The 24,184-nt window shown below is 43.8% G+C and overlaps 3 protein-coding genes across 4 annotated transcripts; all 3 read left to right on the forward strand.

Moving 5' to 3' along the window:
• The first annotated feature begins 1,185 nt into the window (after positions 1-1,185).
• On the forward strand, positions 1,186-5,515 carry LOC123157017 (cinnamoyl-CoA reductase 1). Of its 2 annotated transcripts, none has more exons than XM_044575239.1 (6): positions 1,186-1,505; positions 1,582-1,751; positions 1,852-2,037; positions 4,561-4,723; positions 4,835-5,064; positions 5,147-5,515. In XM_044575239.1, exons 1-5 carry the CDS (start codon positions 1,364-1,366, stop codon positions 5,029-5,031), a joined length of 858 nt encoding a protein of 285 aa, XP_044431174.1. In that variant the 5' UTR covers positions 1,186-1,363; the 3' UTR covers positions 5,032-5,064; positions 5,147-5,515. The 2 variants fall into 2 exon arrangements, with proteins under 2 accessions (XP_044431174.1, XP_044431173.1); XM_044575238.1 differs by having other exon boundaries at positions 1,194-1,505; positions 4,835-5,027.
• Positions 5,516-10,373: 4,858 nt separating this feature from the next.
• On the forward strand, positions 10,374-14,479 carry LOC123157018 (cinnamoyl-CoA reductase 1). The gene is made up of 6 exons (XM_044575240.1): positions 10,374-10,635; positions 11,792-11,961; positions 12,420-12,605; positions 13,136-13,298; positions 13,545-13,734; positions 14,100-14,479. Exons 1-6 carry the CDS (start codon positions 10,512-10,514, stop codon positions 14,230-14,232), a joined length of 966 nt encoding a protein of 321 aa, XP_044431175.1. The 5' UTR covers positions 10,374-10,511; the 3' UTR covers positions 14,233-14,479.
• Positions 14,480-16,020: 1,541 nt separating this feature from the next.
• Positions 16,021-17,253, forward strand: LOC123160760 (peroxidase 2-like). Its single transcript, XM_044578597.1, has one exon. It carries the CDS (start codon positions 16,113-16,115, stop codon positions 17,088-17,090), a length of 978 nt encoding a protein of 325 aa, XP_044434532.1. The 5' UTR covers positions 16,021-16,112; the 3' UTR covers positions 17,091-17,253.
• Positions 17,254-24,184: the final 6,931 nt, after the last annotated feature.

Consider the following 24,184-nt stretch of genomic DNA (forward strand, 5'->3'; position numbering starts at 1 on the left):
ATGCAAGGTGCTTAGGAGAGGTGCTTGGAGAAATAAACTAAGCTTTTCTTAAGCACCAGTACTTATTTGTACAGGGCAGACGCTTAATTAGGCGCCTCTCTTATAGAAATAGGCACTAGTGCTTTAGAAAAACCCGGCTTATTTTTCTAAGTATCTCCCTAAGCACCTAGCATTGTACAAGGCCTCATAGGGTCATCTAGCTAAGACACTTGGGATCAGCTCTCAGTTGGAACCGGTGCCTCAATTCTAGCGACTTTCACCTTAGTATCACACTCTCAGAATGATTAGCACCACCCTGGGTTGCACTGAACGTTGCCAATGTTGCTCATGCTCTAAGACCATCTTCAACCCCCCCCCCCCCCCTCCTCTCCCTCCCTCACACACACACACATAAAACTTTCCGTTGTGGGAAGTTGGGACTACTTTGGGCCTGTGTAGTTCTACTTTCTTATCCCCAATTTCTGTAATCACAAAAAATCACTACAACTCCCCTGATATTCTCTCCCGGCTGGGGCCAAGGCCAATCGTTCCTTCCCGGCAGATGCAACCGCCACACCTCGCCATCTCTCAACTCGAAACCCTGCTGCTCACATGGAGCTGCCGCTGAGCTCCTCCCCTGTCAGGTCCCAAGGTCGCGCCTATTCCCCCCCCCCCCCCCCCCCCCCCTTCTGTCCCAACCCTGATTGTGACTATGCCGACTCCCACGTTCCGAATTGAGATTGGGGACCCCCAACTCCTTGTCGCGAGCTCGCTGTGGGACACGACCTGCCACACCCACCTCGCCATAGACGATGGAGACGCCGGGTGAGGGAAATTCCAACGCGGATCGCCAAATGATGTGTCCGTGAACAGCCGAATGGGTGAGGTGGACTATGTTATCAAATCCTCTAACAATGTTTATCAAATCTAGATTGTGGGCTATGACTGACTATGGGTGAGGTGGACGAAGAGAAAATAAATGGGGACAACCGAATCAACTAACAGTGGGCCAGGCAGAGGGGATTTTAAACGCCGGGGGTGATACAAACAATTTCTTTGATCGCCATTGGATGGCTAAAACTGTTTGGGCGGTCTGGTCAAGACAATTTGGCGACGCGGGAGTTGCCCTGAGAGGGTGGGAGGTGCGAGTGATGACGGCAGGGGGAGGACACTAAAAATTGGTAAATTTTAAAATCAAAATACGGGATTTTATTTGGGGGGCGAGTGTACTGGGAATTTGAGATCCGCGGCACCTCATCATAATCCAGAAACTGTTATTGGGACAGCCCCGCTTCACCCTGCTGGAGATATATTATCGAGGATTTGCCTCAGTTACCAGTGCTCTCTTTCAGTTTCGGGTCGCAGCACAGACAGGAGGAGCGATATGGAGGCGGCCGGCGCGGGGAAAGCGGCGGCGCCGGCGGCCGTGTGCGTGACGGGCGCGGGAGGCTTCATCGCCTCGTGGCTCGTCCGGCGCCTCCTATCCAGAGGAGACTACGCGGTGCATGGCACCGTCCGTGATCCCAGTAAGATTTTCTTGAGATGATCGATCCTCTTGCCTTGCTGCGCTTGCTATTAAGATGCGAAGTTCCGCGTCTGCAGGCGACCCCAAGAATGATCACCTGAGGGCGCTGGACGGCGCTGGCGAGCGGCTGCGGCTGTTCAAGGCCGACGTGCTGGACTACTCGAGCGTGGCGTCCGCCGTGGCCGGCTGCGTCGGCGTCTTTCACGTCGCCAGCCCCGTGCCCGCCGCCAAATCCGCGGACCCCGAGGTAACAGCCTGACTGCACCACACAAAAGCTAGCTGCTGTGCCTGCGCTTACACGTTGGAAACGGCATGTGCGATGGTGATTAATCTGCTGCACGGCGCAGGCGGAGCTGCTTGCCCCGGCGGTGGCCGGCACGCTGAACGTGCTCAGGGCCTGCCGCGAGGCCGGCGTCCGCCGCGTCGTTGTGGTATCGTCGGTCGGCGCGGTCCTCATCAACCCCAAGCTCCCCGAGGGCCCCGCCCTGGACGAACACTGCTGGTCCGACGAGGAGTACTGCAGAACAACTGAGGTGACTGACTCCGACTCAGTCTATTTTCTCCGAAAAAGTTTTTTTACGGGAGCCGGGAGCTACCGGTGACCACCAGCCAATAGCAGCGCTCCAGCTGTAACGTATTTTAATCCTTCTCTGTCGTATTTGATTCCTTTTCTGATTTTTTTATCTGCATTTTCTTTACCCTGGGACCCATGCATGGAAGGGACAACACTGACACATGCATCTATTTTTCTGCACATAGTACAGTACACATTGTCTGCTTTCTCTTATACAACTCATCGCTTTAAATTTTCTGTGGATAATTTAGATGGTTCATATTTTTAAAACCAAAACTTAATTATCGAAACTTTTTATATATTTGAACTCCTGATTTCAAGTTTAGAACAAGCTTAATTTAGGATACTTTTTGAACACGTTTGAATCCATTTATTTCACTCAATATGTTTCAATTATTTCAGAAGAACTATTTATTTCAGTTCTTTCGAACCACTAATTTCCATTGATTTTCTGAAATACAATTTCAATTATTTCAATCGTTGTAAAACGCCTATTTCACACATTAGAAAACATATATTTTTGTCGTTCCAAAAGAATTGGTTCCCTAATTTCTGAAAACCGATTTCACTCATTTCGAAAAGCTCATTTATTTATGTTCAAAAAATCAATTTCACTCATTAGAAGAAACTGATGTCAGTAATTAAAAATAATCATTTCACTCAGTTGAGAAAATAGATTTCACTCGGTTTAAAAGAATGATCTAGCTCATTTCAGAAAAAAGATTTCACTCATTCCAAAAAGTATGTTTCACTATGTTCAAAAAACCAGATTCCGCTCATTACAAAAGATGGACTTATCCTCATTCAAAAAACTTGTTTCCCTTGTTTCAAAAAATATATTTAAATCATTTCAACCTAGTTGATTTCACTAAATTAAAAAACATATTTCACTCAGTTTAATAGAATGCACTAAATTGAAAAAAAACATATTTCACTCAGTTTGAGAGAATGATTTTATCATTTCAAAAAAAGATTTCACTCATTTCAAAAAGTGATTTCACTCATTTCAACAAACATGTTTCACTGATTCAAAACACTGGTTTCCCTCATGCCAAAAAATATATTTAAAACATTTCAAAACGGTTGATTTCACTAATCTGAAAAAATATAATTCACTCAGCTTAGTAGAATGATTTCTATCATTTCAAAAAAAAAGATTTCACTCATTTCAAAAGTGATTTCACTCATTTTAACAAACATGTTTCACTCATTCAAAACATTGGTTTCACTCCAAAAAATATATTTAAATCATTTCAAAACGGTTGATTTCACTAAACTGAAAAAAAATATCACTCAGCTTAATAGAATGATTTCTATCATTTCAAAAAAAGATTTCACTCATTTCAAAAAGTGATTTCAGTCATTTTAACAAACATGTTCACTCATTCAAAACACTGGTTTCACTCATTCCAAAAAACATTTAAATCATTTCAATACAGTTGATTTCACTAAATTGGAAAAATATATTTCACTCAGCTTAATAGAATGATTTCTATCATTTCAAAAAAAGATTTAACTCAATTCAGAAAGTGGTTTCACTCATTTTAACAAACATGTTTCACTCATTCAAAACACTGGTTTCACTCATTCCAAAAAGTACGTTTCGTTGTGTTCAAAAACCAGATTCCACTGAGTCGAAAAACTTATTTCACTCGTTTCAAAAGTTGGATATAACTTATTTCAAAATGGATGATTTCAGTAATTCGACAAAATGATTTCACTCAATTTAATAGACATATTTCACTAATTCCAAAATACCGATTTCACTCATTTCAGAAAATGGATTGCACTCGTTTCAAAAGGTGGGTCCACTTGCTTCAAAAACAGATTTAACTGAAAATAACAAAACTGAAACTAGACGAAATATATTCAAGATTGGCCTTCTTTAAAAGATCTATGCGCCAAAAGTTCAAATATATAAAAGTTTCATAACTAAAATTTTGGTTTAAAAGATATAAATAATTTAAATTAACAAATGTAAAATAAAAATGTGGATTTGTTGTGTAAGAGAGGAGAGAGACTGCACGTGTACTTTTGTTGCCATGCATGTGTCCTACAGTACGTGAGGAGCATGCATGCAATTGATCATAGGTAGGCCCATGTAATAATTTTGGTGGGGTTCATTCACTGTATTTTGTCAGATATAAATGTTGTATAGCAGAAACTGGAAATAAATGCGTGGCAGCTGCACGAATCTTCGCGCATCAAATGGATGATGGATTACTAACCGGTACATCCCGATTCCGGTAAAAAGAGCTTTGCGCTATTTTCTCTCTCTCTCGCTCTGACCACTCAGGAGTAAATTAAGCCGATTTTCCAAAATGCAAAGGAGAGCGATGTGATCATCAGCTCTAGTTGTTTTCCAAACTGATTTTCATGAGAAAATTACTTGCATCAATCTGCTCCAGTTTGTTCCAAAAAGTTGTTTTCATCCGGTTCCTACTTACTAGTACTGCTGAACTGACATGACGGCTTATGTCAGAACTGGTACTGCCTGTCCAAGACACTAGCCGAGCGCGAGGCACTCTCCTACGCAGAGAAGACCGGGCTAAGCGTGGTGACCGTGTGTCCCTCGCTGGTGTTCGGCCCTCTGCTGCAGCCCACGGTGAACGCCAGCAGCTTGTTCCTCATCAAGCACTTGAAATGTAAGCTCCATTTTGCGCCCCTTGATCTTTTCGCATTCAGATTCAGATACGTAAATACAGATGCAGTTCTTGCTAACATACGGTTGGTTTGATCTTGATGTACGCATGCAGGCGACGACGCGGACGCCATGGAGGACAAGGTGAGGAACATGGTGGACGTCAGGGACGTCACCGACGCCCTTGTGCTGGCGTACGAGAGCCCGGAGGCGGCCGGCCGCTACATCTGCAGCGCACATGCCAGGAAGGTCTCTGAAACGGTTTCCATCGTCAGGACCATGTATCCGAACCTGAACTACCCAAAGAAGTAAGACGCCACAGTTAATCCGCTCGCCCTACGCCACGTATGTACAGTACAGTACAGTGATTGTGTGCAAACTGACAGTACGCTCGTGATTTTGACGGCGGTGACGATGATTTTGGCAGGTACGTTCAAGTGGGAGATCAGAAGGTGTTCAGCTCCGAGAAGCTGCGGAGGCTGGGGTGGAAGTTCAGGACGTTGGAGGAGACGCTCAAGGACAGCGTCGAGTCCTACATGGCTGCGGGAATCCTAAACTGAGCTTGGCCATGGACTGTCAAACAAACTGAATTTGGCCATGGTGTATGTGCAAAAGGAGTGAGTGTGAAGCGTAACCAGATGTTGCTAGTTTCAATTCATGGGCAGCTGGTTAGGGTTAGCTGATTTGTGCCATGGTCAAACTGTACCCTGAAAACTGTAGGGTGTTTCTTTTTTTGCGGGAAGACGTTCTTGTATTACTCAAAAATTGAGAATCTTCTATTAAGATACTATAAGCTCGCCACCCGGTGCATCGAGAGTTGTGGGGAGATCTGTCCTGAAAGGGTGTGTGTCGCTGGGCCAGGCGGTTTTGAGAAGGTATTGCCCGATTTTTTGTTATACTTTCTTTTTGTGTGTTTCACCGGTTTTAATAATGTTATTTTGAATTTTTCCCTGCTTTTTTACTTTTACTTTTATTCTCTTTTTATTGTGCCATTTTATTTTATTTTCCACATGTTAACTCATGAATATTTATTAAAAGGCGTGACATTTAAAAAATATCAAGATTTTTTTGGAATTCATAAACATTTTTCAGTTTTATGAAAATAATTCGCTAGTATTTCCAAACCATATGAACATTTTTGAAATTTTGAACCTTTTTCAAATGCGCAAACATTGTTTGAAATCTACAAAAATAAATAAATCTGCATACATTTATAAAATTCATGTTTTTTAATTAGCTACATATGTTAAAATCCAAGCTTTTAAAAAAATACTTGAACTTCTTTTGATTTAATAAAATTCTTCGAATAAACAATATTGTACGTCTTTTATAGAACTAGCAATGGAGTGAGCACAAAAAGAACTAAGCGAGCGAGCGGAGCACGGTACTGAGCGAGCAAGAGCTTTACGGGGCCGGCCCATGTGAGTGCTATAATAGTAATTCCACGGTTTCAATGTGAAATAAGAGCTCCCAAGAGACTCACTCAACCACCACCACCTTGAGACTGAGGCCAGCTTCTCAAAACAAAAACAAAAACTGACACCAAGGACAAAACTTATAAGCACTACACAACCACACACCCTTTTTTGTGAAAACTTCCAATATATTTATTTTCAATCATGATAGTACAACGAACACTAGAAATAATAAAAATTACATCCAGATCTGTAGACCACACAGCGACGACTATAAGCACTGAAGCGAGCCGAAGGCGCGCCGATGTCATCGCCCCTCCCTCGCCGGAGCCGGGCAAACCTTGTTTTAGTAGATAGTCGGAAAGTCGTTGTGCTAAGGCCCATAGAACCAACACACCAGAATAGCAACCGCCGCTGATGAAGAGTGTAGATCAAAAGGATCCAACCTGAAGACACACGAACAAAAAAGAACGACGAACAGATTCGAGCAGATCCACCGGAGACACACCTCCACACGCCCACCGATGATGCTAGACGCATCACCGGAACGGGGCTACGCGGGAAGACCTTTATTCAATCTCCAAGGAGCCGCCGCCGTCTCGCATTCCTGAGCAGGGCACAAACCCTCACAGAACTCCAAAAAAGATCTAAAAGGAGTCCTCCCACCGACAAGGGGTGAGATCCACTCCGCCTCCATGGCCCTCAGGTCACCGGCCGGAGACAGGATGGACCGGCGCCGGCGTTGGTGGGAGGCAGAAAACCCTAGATTTTCTGAGTAAACAACCACACACCTAACAACTTCACTCTCCTCTCAAAATAAATACCGTCTCTATCAGTAGCCCAACATGATATACGACATAAGATGATACTACTAAAATATAATTAACGCTCAAACTAATGTAGATAAGGATCAAGACAAGACATAAGATGATACTACTAAAATATAATTAACACTCAAACTAATGTTGATAAGGATCAAGACAAAACAACCGATCGTAATAACCCTCCGGAGACAAAAGAGTTAAAGCCACGAATGAAAAACGACACGGCGAAACACGCATTGGCCTCTAGTTAAAATCATATGTGCTGATGCTCAAGATGTCATATGGACCTGATCCTAGCCAGACAACACAGTTTGGCCTTAAGATTTGTATCAAAGGTTGCGGTAAGATGACCAGCACTCTGACTACGTCTAATATAAGCAATACAAGAATCACACTTCTTCATGTTTTCTTTTGTTTCATGGATAAGGATGGCATATCTTGATCTGTTGATATTATCGCTCTGTTGATATTAATTGATAAACTATGTTGACTGGACTAGAGTCACAAAGAAACAATATAGACCAAACAGTCAAAATCGTAAAAAGAGAAGACTCTTGAAACCGCCTCGACCGCTCGCAAACCTCTTTTTACCGGTTCAGGTTGTACCGGTACAACATCCACCACACAGTGCCTTTGAAATCTGTGCAGTTGTGGCCCTACTCCATATGTATATCTCTGTATTGTCCAACGCATACTCCCTTCGTTCTTTGAAGAGTGTCAAACATTTTTATGTTTGACCGTATTTATACAATAATGCACCAACATTTATGCCATCAAATTAGTAGCATTAGATTCATGATAAAATATATTTTCATCATATACCTATTTGGTTTCGTAAACATTGATATATTTTTGCACAAACTTGGTCAAACATTGAGATAGTTTTGACCCTCCAACAAAATTGAAAGTACACTTTTTAAAAGACGAAGGGAGTATGTTCGTATCTCAGCACTTAAATCAAATCAGTGGTCACATCCATCCCCTACATGCATGACACAGACACAATTACTCTCGTCTCCCCCACACTAAATTCATGTCCTTTTATTTCTCTTTTGATAATTTCAGTCGTTCATATCTTTTGAGCTACAAACTTATTTTTGAAACTTTTTGTATATTTGAATTCGTAGCGATGAGACCTTTTGAACAACACCAATCTTCAATGCATTTAAACTAGTTTCAGTTTTGCCGTTTCAATCAAATTTATGTTGAATGAACTATGCTAAAAATCTGTATTTTGAAATAAGTGAAATTATTTTTGAACTGAGTGAAATATAGTTTTGAAGCGAGTGAAATTGTTTTACAAATGACAGTTCTTTTGAAATAAGTGAAATAACCTTTCTAAAATAAGTGAAATTAATTTTTTGAAGTAAGTGAAATCTTTTTTTTTTCATACACATGACAGATGTGAAATACGTGAAAGTTTTTATTTCAAAGTTTTGAAAGTAGTTATTTGATACAAGTGAAATATGTGTTTTAAAATGAACAAACTCACTTTTCCAAAATAAGCTTTTTTACTGAATGAAATATGTATTTTCAAACGACTGAAACTTGTTTTCTTAATTGTGTGAAATTATTTTCTCTAAAATAAGTGAAATAAGTTATTTGAAATATGTGAGACTGTTATTTTTCAAATATACGAGTCATGTGTTTTTGAAATACGTGAACTCAGTGAAATATGTGTTCTGAAATAAGTGAAATCGGTTTATTTAAAATAAGTGAACCAAGTGTTTTTGTAATTAGTGAAACATTTTTTAACACATGAAAATAGATTTCTCAAAGGAGTGAAATGTGCTTTTCAAATTAGTGAAATACTTTTTTGGAAGAAGTGAAATACTTTTTTTCTGAATTAAGTGAAATAGGTTTTTTGATTTGAGTGAAACCAATTTTATGAAGTAAGTGAAATCATTGTTTGAATGAGTGAAATTGTTTCTTGAAATGAGTGAAATATAATTTTTGAAACGAGCAAAATCTGTTTTATGAAGCAAGTGAATTTGTTTTTTCAATTGAGTGAAATTGGTTTCTTTAAATAACTAAAATGAGCTATTTGAAACGAGTGAAATCAAATGGGTGAAGTTAGTTTGTAAGTTCCATATTCCGGTTTGTGAAAAAGTTTGAAACCATAGATATCACTTATATGAATTAGTGAAACCTTTTAGTGTTTTATTGATGTGATTTCAAAGATAACTGAAATATATATACGTGAACCAGGTCATTTTGTAATGAGTGAAACCTTTTTTTAAACACATGAAAATAGTTTTTCTCAAAGGAGTGAAATGTGCCTTTTCAAATCAGCGAAATACTTATTTTGAAATGAGTGAAACTATATTCTTTCAAACTGAGTGAAACATTAAAATTAAAACTAGTTCAAATGTATCTTTGATTGATCTTGTTCTGAAAATCTTCTCGCTACGAATTATAATATATTAAAAAACAAGGTTATGGTTCTAAAAATATTTAACATCCAAAGTTTTAGTACGAAAGTAAATAGAAGTCTTCTGCATGGGAAGAAAGAGAATAGTTTAGAATAGATGTAATCTTTACACACTGCAACCATGCAAAAAGCTGCACACATGGGTCTATGTCAGTACTACTCCCTCCGTCCCGTTATATAAGTGTAGTGTCCAAGAAAGAAAGTTAGCGTTTGTGCCTCTCGCCGGCGCCGGCGCAGGTCCGCCTCGTCTCCGGTGGCCCTAGGGCCATGGAGGCGCGGTGGATCCTGGCAAGGGCCGGCGGGAGGGCTTCGTTTTTAGTCATTGTTTTCAATCTTGTTAGGGTTTGTGTCCTACTCAGGAAGGCGAGACAGAGACGGCTCCCTGAAGATGGAATAAAGGTCTCCCCGCCTAGCCCCCGTTCCGGCGGTGCGTCTAGCATCGTTGGTGGGCATGTGGAGGTGTGTCTCCGGCAGATCTATCTTTGGTGGATTTGCTCGGATCTCGTCGTTGTTAGTCTACGTTCGTGTGTATTCGGTTTGGATCCTTCCGATCTACATTATTTTTTATCGGCGGCGGTTGCTGTTCTGGGGTGCTGATCCTATGGGGCCTTAGCACGACGACTTCCCGACTGTCTACTACAACAAGTTGTGCCCGGCTTCGGCGATGGAGGGGCGATGACGGCGGCACGCCTTCGGCTCGCTTCGGTGCTTGTAGTCGTCGCTAGGTGGTCTACGAATCTAGATGTAATTTTTATTTTTGGTATTCGTTGTACTGCCATGATTGAAGATGAATAGATTGAATTTTTTTTTAAAAAAAGTAAGTGTAGTATAAAAACGTTCTTATATAACGGGACGGAGGGAGTATTTGTCAGTTGTATTCAGCGGGCGTAAGAGTTTGTATGTTTATACTGTGTCAGATAGCATCAATCTTGATTGACATGCGTGTACGGTGGATCAAGCACCGGTACATCCCGGCTCCGGTAAAAAAAACTTTTTCGCTCGACCGCTCTGGATTGGCGTCCGCTGTCCACTTCAGCGCAGAGTGGCGAGACGCGGAGCAACCAAACTCCGCACGGGCGCACGGCAGAGGGGACTAGAGCCGGAGCGGGGAGAAGAAAGAGCATGGCGGCGGCGGCGAGGAAGTGCGTGTGCGTGACCGGCGCAGGAGGCTTCGTCGCCTCGTGGCTCGTCAAGCTCCTCCTCTCCAAGGGTCACTACACAGTCCGCGGCACCGTGCGCGATCCCGGTAAGGGCCTTCCTTCCTCGCTTCGATCCGTCCTTCCCACATCCAGAAGATTCCTTTTCCTATTGGCTGTGCCATCGAAGATCGATGCTTACCCAGGGGGATGTATAGAATTTGTTTTTTAGGAATATATCAGTAGCATGTTGTTGCTGAAAAGTGAAAACGGAAGGAGGGGAAGCAGTCCAGGCAACCATATTTGAGGGGAAGCGGCCCCCTAAAAATAATGTTGTTCTTGGAAGTTGGAAGTGAACATAAACTTTTTGAGATAGTATTGGAGTTAGATGCTTTTTAGCAGTTTCTTCGAACATGATTGTGTAAATGTTGAGAGGAAATTGCGGGAATTGTGAGCTCCGACGTATTAAGGCTGTGTTTGATAGCAAATGGTGAAATAAACTGAAGTATCGAAAACTGAAGTAATTTTGCCACTAGGTATGAGATACCATGGTTTCATCAAAACACAATATTTTGGAGTATTCACAATACATAGAACCTGTTTGGTTGTTGTCGCACACTGCTATAAATTTTGCTGCCTAGCCATTGTGTTAGCAGTGCAAACACACGCAGCTAGCTGGCCGTTTGAATATTTTTTCTGTTGCATTCAACTAATCTGCCATGCACATACAGCTACCTAGCATATAGCTTACCGTTAGCAGGGTAAACACGCCTAGCTGGCTTCTTTATAATTTCCAGTGCGTTATTCCCGGCAGCTAGCTAGGTAGCCCTTACCTTACCATACGCACGTATAAGAACAGGAGAATGCAAAAACTGAACAGCAAGGTACGTACTAACCATCCACCACAAGGCACGTACCTAGCCTAGCTAGCTCGTTTCTTTCCCTTGCTCTGTTTAAAAAAAAAAGAGGTCCAAGGTTCTTTTTTATATGCAGAGAAACTACTACAGTTTTAAGAATACTCTAGTTTTAATAACATAATATTTAGTGCTAACCAAACAGGTCACAGTAAATAAAACTATGATATTTGAAAAAACTGCAGTATTCTTAGAATACTTAGAAAATACTTTACTATCAAACAGGGCCTTATTAGTTCTTGAAACTTTGAAAAAATAGTTGGGTATACGTTGTTGTGATGGACCCAAGAAATTTGTTATATGTGAATTTGTGATGGTGGTGGTGTGTTTTGTGTGTGACCGTATGCTGCAGGTAATGCTAAGAATGCTCACCTTAAGGCGCTAGAAGGTGCTGGGGAAAGATTGCAGCTGCTCAGCGCTGACCTGCTGGACTACGACAGCATTGCGTCCGCTGTTGCTGGCTGTGAGGGCGTCTTTCATGTTGCTAGCCCTGTCCCTTCTGGCAAGTCAACCAATCCTGAGGTGATATTTTCAAGAACATGTGTTTTACTTTGACGGTTTTGTGAGGTTTTGAGGTAAAAGCAAGAGGAAATAGCAGGTGAATGAGTGGTTTGACATAGCGCAATTTTATTGGCAACTATACGTGGCTCTGCATCCCAAGTTAGATGTAAAGTTTACTTGACCTTGAGGCCTAGATGGATTTTCTCAAGGATTTCCCCCCAAACATGACCATTTGTTATTCATAGGAGATATACTGAATTCATCGCATAATGCGAAATCTGTAATCTTTCCCTATATAAACAAGTTCATGAAAACAGACAAAGTTTGTCGACTTGTTCAGGTTTGTGCAACATCAGCCTATCTGAATTTTGTAACCTACCTCTTTCTTTTATATAGTGCTATTATACAGATGTATTACTAATGTTTAATTTCTAGAAACAAGTGTGTACTCTAATATTCTGTTGTTTACTTCTTTGTAGGAAGAAGTTATAGCCCCTGCTGTAACAGGCACACTGAATGTCTTGAAGGCTTGCTACGAGGCGAAAGTTAAGCGAGTTGTCATGGTGTCTTCAGTTGTTGCTGTGTCCAATAATGCTAACTGGCCTAAGGGTAAATTATTTGATGAAGATAGCTGGTCAGACGAGGATCTCTGCAGAAAGGGTGAGGTAAGTAAGCCAATGCCTTTGCGTTTGCTAAACATTGTTCTGCCAAGAAACTTTTTTAACTCACAGTATAGCGTGCTACATCAGCTGCTAATTAATCACAGATTTATATTGATTTGGAATATACTCCCTCCTTTCATAAATCATTTGTAGATGGACGTGAAAGGAGGAAGAACCAAATAGCACTGCTTCCTCGAAGCAAACTTCCGGTACCCGATCAAGGGACTAATAAAATACCAGCTCCAACTCTTGAATAGCTCTCACTTCTCTTGGCCGATAGCTTAGATGACCGACTATTAGGCATGATTACCAATGATTTAATAGTAGGCTTCTTGTTTGGTGAGCTAATGTTTCACCCAAGGATGAAGGTAGTAGTATAAAGAGGAGCCGCATCTTTGCACAAATAACCTTGACGCTTCCTAATAATATGATGTTCTTCAGCTAACCACACAGAATGTTCATGATCTTATGCTGTGATTCCTTGGTCCGGATGACTTATTTGAAATAAATTATGTGTGTTGTCATTGTGGCAGGATTGGTATTTCCTTTCCAAAACGCTCGCAGAGCGTGAGGCTTTTGCTTATGCAGCAAAAACTGGGCTGGATATTGTAACTATTTGCCCGTCGTTGGTAATTGGCCCCTTGATGCAGTCTACAGTAAATACGAGCAGTAATATTCTCCTTAATTATCTCAAAGGTGGGTGTGTTTATCTCAGTGTTTTTTCGTCTTACATGCAATTTATATGAAAGAGTGATAATTTGCTCAGCATTGCTCTGTTTAAACTGGGTCATCATAAATTGATATCTAAACTGAACAAAGCATATTAACCAATAGCACAATGGACCTTTCAACCTTTAAGATCAAGTTGTTTAAAAAACTAAACTAGTTTATTCTTATATTATAGTTCTGTTTCTGTAAAAATGAAACACTTTTCTCTTGCAGGGGAACGTGATACTGTAGAAAATAAACTCAGGAATCTAGTGGATGTTCGTGATGTTGCCGATGCTCTTCTATTGGCGTATGAAAATCCAGAGGCGTCTGGACGTTACATCTGCAGTTCAGTACCAGTTAAAGTTTCTGATATGATAAGCATACTGAAGACCTTATATCCAATGTACACTTATCCCAAAAAGTAAGCGCCTTCCTCAGCAGGCAACTTTTTTTTTTGTCTTACTGCTATTTTGATTCTGCATTTCACAAGCTAGATGGTCCATTTATCTTTTCCTGAGACGAGCATATATCAGCATCACTTGGGAAGCACTAGAATGGGGATTGACAAATTGAATTAAGCATAGTAGAGTGCCAGGTTTATGGAGGTGTAATGCTCTGCATCTACGATTTAATTTTGCATGTAGTTTAGGATATGGAATATGGAATATCAAAAATTAATGAAAGATGTCACCAGACCATAACGTTCTTTGATACGATCCGTCCTGCTTTTCGATGCTCAACTTGGACGTAACTTGTTCTCTCTCCGAATTGCGAATTGCTTTGCAGTTTCACCGAAGTGGAGGGAAATACCATTTATAGTTCGGAGAAACTTCAGAAGCTAGGGTGGACCTTCAGGCCTTTAGAGAAGACCCTGGGGGACAGCGTGGAATCCTACAGAGCATCTGGCGTCCTGAACTGAGCATCCAACCAGGGAAAGTTTGGCTGTTAATGCTCGCAAACTCCATGTGGTTCATGTAAGCAGTGAAACAAATTAAGTTGGTGACACAATCGTCAGGAGAATCGTGTGAACATGAGCAAAGCTTGAATCTTATGTGTGCCTTTCGCTTGTGGTGTCTTGACTTGAGGTGTTTCGAGGCATAGTGCAATGTCTGCTTGCACCTGTTAAAGCTTGAACATTTCAGTTCAAAAGACATTGTCCATTTTTCCTTGACAGGGTAAACCTTTAGAAAAAGCACTTGGATCTATTTACCAAACCAGCGGTAAAAATAGGGAGTCCCTATTACGTGCATAGGCCGGCAAATAGCCACCAAATCCCGCGCACATTTTGGGTCGGCCCAAGTGGGGCCTGGGTGCTCCTGTTTTTTTTTTCGTTTTCTTTCCTTCATTTTTCCTTTTTCTTTATTTTATTTTTTAAACTGAGAACTGTTCATGAAAAAATGTTCAGGATTTCAGAAAAAACTTCTTAATTTCGGAAACTGTTCACAAATTTAATATCTTTTCGGGAACTAAAAAATGTTCATGAATTTGTAAGATGTTCAGGACTTCTTAAATCATGAATTCAAAAAAATGTTCACGAAACTTAACAATATGTTAACAAATTCAAAAAAATGTTACCAAATTTCAAAACAAAATTATTGATTAGAAAATGTTTGCTGATTCGAAAAATGCTCATAAATATAAAAAATTGTGTGTCAATTAAAAAACTGTTTGTGAATTTCAAAAATAAATCTCAAATTCCAATTTTTTTTTATGAATTTAAGAGATCTTCAAGAATTTATATAATTTATGTGAATTTGAAAAATATGTTTGTGAATTTAAAGTTTGTTCTTGTTCGCTAATTCAACAAATGTTCGTGGATGACTAGGCAACTTTTGATTTTCTTGTAGTGTCTGAAGTACAATAATTTTCTTATTTTGCCTGAAAAAAATATTTATCTTCAACGAGTTTTTCTTTAAGAAAAAAGGGAGTCAAACTCCGCGTTAAGGTTTATCTTAAGTTTCTTCTGAGCTGCCTCACAATGCTCCATCCTTTCAAGGCTTTCGTTAACCTTATGGTCCTGTGGTTACAAAGATCCACTGCTGTAGCCCGCCAGCGACTTACTTCTTTGCTGGTTCTACAAAAGTCAAAAGGCCAAACTGATCCCCATGTTATATATGTAGTTGCTGGAGTTTTGTTTAAAAGAGTCCACCTTGCATTTCCATGCAACCGACTCACCATGTGCTGGAAGCAGCATACTCCATGAGCAAATCAAGAACTTGATTCAGCAACCACCTGGTTTACATAAAAAAAGTGCCGGAAGCCAAAAAAAACCATATGCGCATGCAAGAGGCAAAAGACAGCCCACTACCATGCATGTTTACGAATGAACGTCGTGACCTGCCTGTCAGGCACACGGAACACGTAAGAACATACCCATCACAATTATCACGGAAGTTAAGCTCGTATCTTAATCGCAATTATACTGGTGCCAACAATATCAAAGCTATCCTAATGTACAATCATACACTCATACCTCGCTGGCTACAACATGCTTGTACCTCATCAAGACAAACCAGACAAGAAAAGGACGATTTCACTGAACGAGAACACCGCCACAATTAGACTCCAGCAGCCTCCATGTTCTATACCAGCTAAATCACAGCATGCTGGTCAATTATCGACCTAATGTCGTCGATTAATCATCTGATGAGACTAGCTATCCAATGTCGTCGATGCACGCATAAATAGCCCTACCTTACGAGCAACATCTCATCGCCTTCTCATCGGTCGATCACACTCTCGATATTGGTAGTACTAGTACACAAAGGCTGATAACTTAGTTAAGAGCTTGAGGTGACAATGGCCGCCGCCTGGCTTAAGCTATCCGTCGCGCTGACATGCGCATTGCTCTTGTCGTCGTCGGCGTGCCATGGCCTGCAGGTGGGCTACTACAAGAAGACGTGCCCCCGCGTGGAGGCCATCGTGAGGGACGAGGTGAAGCGCTTCGTCTACAAGAACGCCGGCATCGGCGCCGGCCTCATCCGCATGTTCTTCCACGACTGCTTCGTCCAGGGGTGCGACGGCTCCGTCCTCCTCGACCCGACCCCGGCCAACCCGCAGCCGGAGAAGCTCAGCCCTCCCAACTTCCCCAGCCTCCGCGGCTTCGAGGTCATCGACGCGGCCAAGGACGCCGTCGAGAAGGCTTGCCCCGGCGTCGTCTCCTGCGCGGACATCGTCGCCTTCGCCGGCCGTGACGCCGCCTACTTCCTCAGCCGGATGACGATGAAGATCAACATGCCGGCGGGCCGCCTCGACGGGCGCGTCTCCAACTCCACGGAGGCCCTCGACAACCTGCCGCCGCCGGTCTTTAACCTCGACCAGCTCATCGCCAGCTTCGCCGCCAAGGGCCTCACCGCGGAGGACATGGTCGTGCTCTCTGGCGCCCACACCATTGGCGTGTCCCATTGCTCGTCCTTCGTCTCCGACCGCCTGGCCGTCCTCTCTGACATCAACACTGGCTTTGCCAACGTGCTGAGGAGGCAATGCCCCGCCAGCCCAAGCCCGGCCAACGACCCCACGGTGAACCAGGACGTGGTGACCCCCAACGCGCTCGACAACCAGTACTACAAGAACGTCCTGGCGCTCAAGGTGCTCTTCACGTCGGACGCCGCCCTCCTTGCGACGCCGGCCACGACCCAGATGGTGCGCGACAGCGCCAACATTCCCGGGCAGTGGGAGGCCAAGTTCAACAAGGCCATGGTCAAGATGGGAGCTATCGAAGTGAAGACCGGTTACCAGGGAGAGATCAGGAGGAACTGCAGGGTCGTCAACCACTGAACCAACGAATCATCATGGCGTCCTATTTTTGTTTGTGCACTTTAGTTTTTGCACTGGCGGTGTCACCTACTTGAGTGACTTTCGTTGAATTTCACGCATGTAATTTGTTTGTTGTTTCAACTCTTCAATAATGAAAAATAAAATAAAAAATACTACCTCCGTTTCTTTTGAACGCCGATAAAGCCCACACGTGTGGGCGTTAAGGGGTCTGCCCACACAGTTTGTGTGGTGTTTAAGAGGATCAGCCCACACACCTACGTGTGGGCAAAACAAGTAATGCCCATACGCCATTTTTTTCCTCGTGGTCCCTCTCACATGTCTGCGTGTGGACAAAATAGATAATGCCCACATGCCAGTACGTCAGGCCTCCTACCTTATGGTCCCGCACACCCCGTGTGATAGTCACCAGCGTCCCCGCAGTTGCCATGGTTTGGACCCTCTTCCATATTCATTTAACTGCAGTTGTCATGGTTGCTCAACTGCAGTTGCCATGTATGGTCTGGTCTACTGCAGTTGTCATGATTTCAAAACTTTAGGAGTTGCCACCTATTAACACTAGGCAATTGAGAGAGTTGCCATGTGCTCACAAGCACGCTAGGACAGTTACCATGTAAAAGGAAGAGTTGTCATCTGCTTACATGCACGCTAGGGCAGTTGCCATGTATCATGCAAAAACGCGTGACAAATCGGATAAAAGAGAGTTGCCATCTGCTTACGTGCACACTAGGCAGTTGCCGCGTACCCTGCAAAACACATGGCAACTGACATGTTCGAGTAAAAAAAAAGAGTTGCCAGGCAGTTGCCATGTACACTGCAAAACACATGGCAACTAGCAGCTTGGGTGTGGGAGAGGAGACGGGCGTGTGGGCGAGATGGCAAATGCCCACACATCAGCCCTTGTGCGTGAGTAAAAACTGACGTGTGGACGAACTGCTAAACGCCCACACACCGGCCCCTCCGTGTGGTGAAACGGACGTGTGGGCGACCGGGTGAATGCCCACACATCAGTCCAGTCCTACGTGACACCACAAACATGCCAAGATTCATGCACCCACAAACGGACGCGGATCCACGCGTGTGGGCAAGATGCAATAGTGTTTCTGTTTTTTTAGTCTGCATATAAGATTTGGTCAAAGTTAAACTTTCTAAAGTTTGACCAACTTTGTAGGAAAAAATATCAACATCTACAATACTAAAACTATATAATATGAAAATTAATTTCATGTTGCATCCAACAATATTGATTTCATATTGTGAATCTCAATATTTTTTTCTATAAACTTAGTCAAAATTAAAAAAGTTTGACTTTGACCGAATCTTATATACGGACTAAAAAGGAACGGAGGGAGTACAACATAATCAAAATGGTTTGGATTCACGCTGTATGTTCCTCTCCCCCCTCAAAGACTATTCTGCGCACCCCTAATCTTCTTCCAGCCGATGGCACTGCGGAGCTGAAGTAGTCGCCTAGGAAGGACATCAGCAAGGTTTCTTCACATCAACGGTTCATCGTCCGAAAATCGACAATTCAACATGTGCCAACACGCGGGCATATTGACCTTATAGAGAACAGGGGTAACCTTATTTTCGATATTTGCAAGAGTCGGATGTAAGAAGTGGTGTGTAGCGCCATGTGGAACAGGTTTTGCAAAAATTTCCGAACACACGGGCATCTGTACTAGTTTCCTATAATATGTGGCCATCGTTTATCATGGTTTCAGTTTGTGGGGGCGTGGGTTCGATGATGCAATTGGTCTTGAGATACTCAGTTTTCTCATTCAGTGCTCATTTATCCCGAGTCCTTTTTCTTTTTTTTGGGAGGGGGGGGGGGGGGGGGGGGGGGGGGGGGGGGGGGGAGCTTCCCCCACCTGAATATATTGAACCGAAACAGGATCACCAGACCCCAGTTGTTTGTTACAGAGGATTTACATCGAGGGGGGACAGGGGAATGACCAACATCAACACACACCCAACTACGTAGGATAGAGCGCTCGGAACCACGAGGCCACATGCGGCCGACAGATTTCTTTGAGTCGCCCTCGCCACAGCGCCGCGTCTTCTCGACAGCAAGCGAGCACACGCGCCACGGATGCATGCTGCCGTTGAAACACCACAGAGTTCCTGTGCTTCCAGAGCTGCCAACAGCACAGGAGGGAGAACTCCCCCTCCGACTCGACCACGATGGTAGCAGCAGCGGCCAACGCTGCAAGGTTGTTCACGGAGACGCCATCGACAGAGATCCCCACCGCCCTCCAAAATTCAAGGGCGAAGGGGCAGGAGAAGAGCAAATGGTCAGCGGTTTCCAGCGGAGCGAAGCAGACGGGGCAGCCGGCATCCCCAGCGACGACGATGCCTTTGCGCAGCAGGACATCCCGTGTATGGATACGGCGCTGAACCAAGAGCCAACAGAAGAACCGCACGTGCGGGGCGGGGGGCGAGGGGGGGGGGCACGTGACTCCCACGCCACGGATGCAAAGCGAGCCTCCACGCCACCGAAGCGGAGGAGCTTGTACGAGGAGCTCGACGACATAGCACCCCGGGGGCCCACGACGAGGCGAGCCAGCACCCGGTGGTCAGGGCCGCCCCTGACGGAGAATGCGTCCAGGAGGGCCGAAACGGCCGCGAGCTCGCGCGCGCCCTCCCCGGTGAGCCGGGGGACCAGGAAGGCCGCGATGCCTCGTGCGCGCACCCGGAGAACCGTGACCTCTGGCACGGTGGCGTGAGAGAAGAGGGCGGGGAACGCCACCGCGAGCGCCCCGCAGGGGAGCCAACGATCCCACCAGAATGAGCAGGTCCGCCCATCCCCCACCTCCACCGTGGTGAGCTGACGGTAGAGAGGAAGAAGCTTAGCCAGAGAGCACCGATGCTCACCCAGCATCAGCTCGCGACGAGCCAAGAGTGATAGCCCGTCCGCGCCACCCCAAACCCAAGAGGCCCAGCGCGACGCCGGGGAGGCATGCAGGCGGTGGAGCATCTTCAGCAGCAGACTGGCGTTCTGAGAAGCAAGGTCACGAACCCCCAGCCCACCTTCAGACTTGGCCCGGCACACCCGCTCCTAGGCGACCAAGCATTGCGCGCCTGAAGCACGCTCCGCCACGCACCAGAGAAAAGAGCGCCGCAGCCCGTCGAGGGCATGGACCACCTTAGGCGGCAGGAGCAACGCGCCCATGGCGTAGACGGGGAGGGCGTCCAGGACGGCGTTGATGAGGACGAGCCGACCGGCAGCCGAGAGCAGGCACGCCGCCCACCCCGCGAGGTACTTGTCCACCTTCGCAATCATGGGCAGAAAATCTGCGAAACGCAGCTTCTCCCACGACAAAGGGAGACCCAGGTAGGTCTGCGGGAACACACCAGAGGAGCAGCCAAGCGCAGCCACGACGTCCCTTTCGACATCGGCGTCGACGTGCACGGGCACGCAGGTGCTTTTGGTGAAGTTGATCACCAATCCCGTGGCCTCTGCGAATTGATCCAGGAGAAGGCGCAGACGAGCAGCCCCGGCCGCACACGCACGCATGATGATTAGCGTGTCGTCCCGTACTGAAGCACCACAGCGATCCCGAGTCTTTTTAGATGGGTACATAGTCTTTCATCGTCATAGTGTTTTTGCAAAGAAATGTGAGATATGTGTTGGGCCCTATTTTTCTACCCTGCTCCCCCATGTATGAGTTTTAATTAACAAGGCAACAATTCATAAGTTATTTTTCTTTCTTTCTTGAAGATTTTGCAGATCAGCTGGCATATCGCAGAGCTAGAGATTTTGTCTTTATTCAGTTGAAGAATGAATGAATGATACATACAGATGATTATGTCTGGTACTGCTCGCGGGAGCTGGCAGGGCGAGAGGACGGGGGCTCCAGCTACATGGATTTCGGTAACAATGATTCCATGCAGTGGCGGAGCCAGGCCCCAGGCAACAGGTTCCTTGGCCTGGGGCGTAGCTGCCAATTCCTTCGCTCATTGTTCATAATATACCTACTATTTATCACTGTAGATACTGTGGCTCCGAAGGTGGCCTGGGGCGTGCCTCTGTCCTGGCTCTGCTACTGATTCCATGTCCTGGTGCTTCTAATGAGCGACTACCTGCACCTGTTAAAGCTTGAACATATTGCCCATTTTTCCTTAACGGGGTCAACCTTTAGAAAAAGCACTTGTATATTTACCAAACCAGCGGTAAAAAATGGAAAGCCCCTATTTCATGCATAGGTCTACAAATACCTTTAGCATGCGTATCTTTCATTAAGATGCCCGACGCTCATGTGCAATCCAAATTGGGCCAACCCACTTCGGGTTCGCTGGCTTCCACGTGCGGTTCTATCGATTCTTTTTCGTTCGCTGGGGTTTCACGTGGGGTAGCTCACTTCTGTTTCGTTCAATGGGTTGCCGCGTTTTTTCTCTTTGGTTTTCTCTTTTGTTTTCTGTTTGGGTTTTTTCTTAGTGGTTTCTATTTGATTTTTTATTTTTATTTTTGTGCATTCTTTTCTCTTCAAGGTTTGGTTTATTCACTGGGTTCTTCTAGTTTCTGCTTCAGGTTTTTCATTTCTCCTTCTTCAGATTTGTTTAGTTCTTTGGGTTTTTTCTGTAGATTTTTTGTTTTCTTCTCCTTTTGTGTATTATTATACAAGAGCTCGCCCTGTGTATTTTTAAAAAAAATGTTCATCACATTTAAGAAAATCTTCACCGTATATGTAAGGAAATGTTCAATGTATTTAAAAAAAATGTCATAGTGTATTTACAAATTGTTCACCATATATAACAAAATGTTTCAGCGCGTTTTCGCACGAACCTTCTGGCTGGAGATTTGCCAAGCCGTGGAAGTGCCGCAATGGACGCCGACCACGCATGACACCTTACCGGAGTGGATCCTAGACAAGCGGATACATGGAGCCAAGGAGAAGGATGTAAGGGCAATACTTATTCTTGCATTGTGGGAATTGTGGAAGCACCGCAATGGGATCGTGTTCGACGGCGAAATACCATCTTTAGGGACGCTACTAGCACGGGTCTCCCACGAGGGAAAGGCTTGGAGGACGGCGGGCATCTTAAAGTCGGATTTAGATAGCTTCTTCGGGCGGATACATAGGTGGGAGTCTAGTAAAATGTAGCCACATGTACAACCGTGGTTTGGGTGTGTAACACCCTCAGTGGAGGGTTTCTTGTACCCTTTTCTCTCCCATTAATGAAAGATACGCATGCTATGCGTATTTGAGAAAAAATATAACAAAATGTTTAGTGTGTGCTTGAAAATTGTTCAGCATATATAACAAAAATGTTCAATGTGTATTTCAAATATTGTTCAGCGTATATCATGAAAATGTTCAATGTATGTTTAAATATTGCTCAGCATATATTGCAAAAATGTCCAGTGTATATTTAAATATTGTTCACCGTATATTAAAATTTGAATAACTGATTAGAAGTTCGAGTTTATGTTCATGTTTTCTAAAAAGTTTCTTTTTCAAAAAAATTGTTTGAATTTCTAAATTTGTTCATGATTTTCCACACCTTATTTGTATTAAAAATTGTTCACACTTTTTCCATTAAATTTTGGAAAAAAAAACAGGTCTGCCTTCGTACTTAATACTTTAGGTTTACGTCTGCAAATTGGCAACCAACGCTGGCTAGGTGGACTGGCTAGGGAACGTTGTTGTTGTTCCCAAGGTCCAGGATTGACTCTTCATTATCTTTTCTTTTTCCTCGATATTTTTGTTCGGCACCTGCGAATAGGCCGGCCCGTATGCCCGAAATCACTAATTGAGAAGTACTCATCGCAAAGATCACCCCCACCTTCTCAGGTTCTGACAAGTGGCGCACTGTCGCAGCCTAGGAGTTTTTTTTTGTAGATCCGTTTATTCAAAACGTTAATCTCTCAAACCTCGTGTCAAGATCTTCAAAACTAGATCTCATGTTGATAGGTTTTAACAAAAAAATTTAAGAAAAAACCGGACGAAAAAACCAAATCGGGAGCATAGTTTTTCCTTTTCCGAAAGAGGCATGGTCGTGCCTCTCGCAAAATCAAAACTGTGCCTCTCGCGAAATCACAACCGTGCCTCTCGCGGAAGCAAAACCATGCCTCTCACGTAAGGTAAAAACAGAAAACACGTTTTTCCCCTTTCCGAAAGAGGCACGGCCGTGCCTCTCACGGAATCACAACCATGCCTCTCGCGGAAGAAAAAACGAAAAACACGTTTTTTATTTCGTTTTCGATAGGGACGTACCTCTCGCGAAAGCACAACTATGCTTCTCGTAGAATCATAACCATGCCTCTCGTGGAAGCAAAACCGTGCATCACATGGAAGAAAAAAACAGAGAACATGTTTTTTTCGTTTTCGAGAGGGACATGCCTCTCGTGAAAGCACAATCATGTCTTCGTGGAAGCAAAACTGTGCCTCTTGCGGAAAAAGAAACAGAAAATGCATTTTTTTTGTCTTTGAGAGACACGGTCGTGCCTCACGCGAAAGCAAAATCGTGCCTCTCGTGGAAGCAAAACCGTGCCTCTGGCGAAAAAAAACAAACAGAAAATGCATTATTTCCCGTCTCCGAGAGGCACGGTCGTGCCTCTTGCGAAAGCAAAACCGTGCCTCTTGAGGAAGCAAAAGAAAAAGAAAACGAGTTTTTTGCGCAATTTTTTTTTTTGAATTTTTTTTGCCTAAAAGCTAAGAAAGACGGATGGAAAACCAAAATATAGGAAAAACCCAGAAAATACAGTTTAAAAGACGAAAACGTGTGCGAAAAAATAAAAAAAAATATGGAAGGAGCGCCCAATGCGCGGCACGTGGCGGGGCGGCTGAGAGCGCGCCAAGTGGCGCTAATCGTTGTGAGGCCCTGCCAGCTCCTTCAGTGAAGGCGGCAAATAGGAGCACTCCCAGCAAACTTTCACCGCCCCGGCATGCATTTTGGGGCAGCCCAAGTGTGGCTGGCAATCCTTTTTTCGTTTTTCATCTTTATTTTTTCATTTTTAATTCTTTTGTTTTTTTAAGCTGATGTTCATGAATCTCAAATTTGAAAAGAAGCTTTTGGGATTTCAAAAACTATTCACGAATTTGTTTTTTCCCATGAATTTGTAAGATGTTTAGAATTTCAAAAAATATTCATAA

This window comes from Triticum aestivum, chromosome 7B (genome assembly GCF_018294505.1).
Source record: "Triticum aestivum cultivar Chinese Spring chromosome 7B, IWGSC CS RefSeq v2.1, whole genome shotgun sequence".
Lineage (NCBI taxonomy): Eukaryota > Viridiplantae > Streptophyta > Magnoliopsida > Poales > Poaceae > Triticum > Triticum aestivum.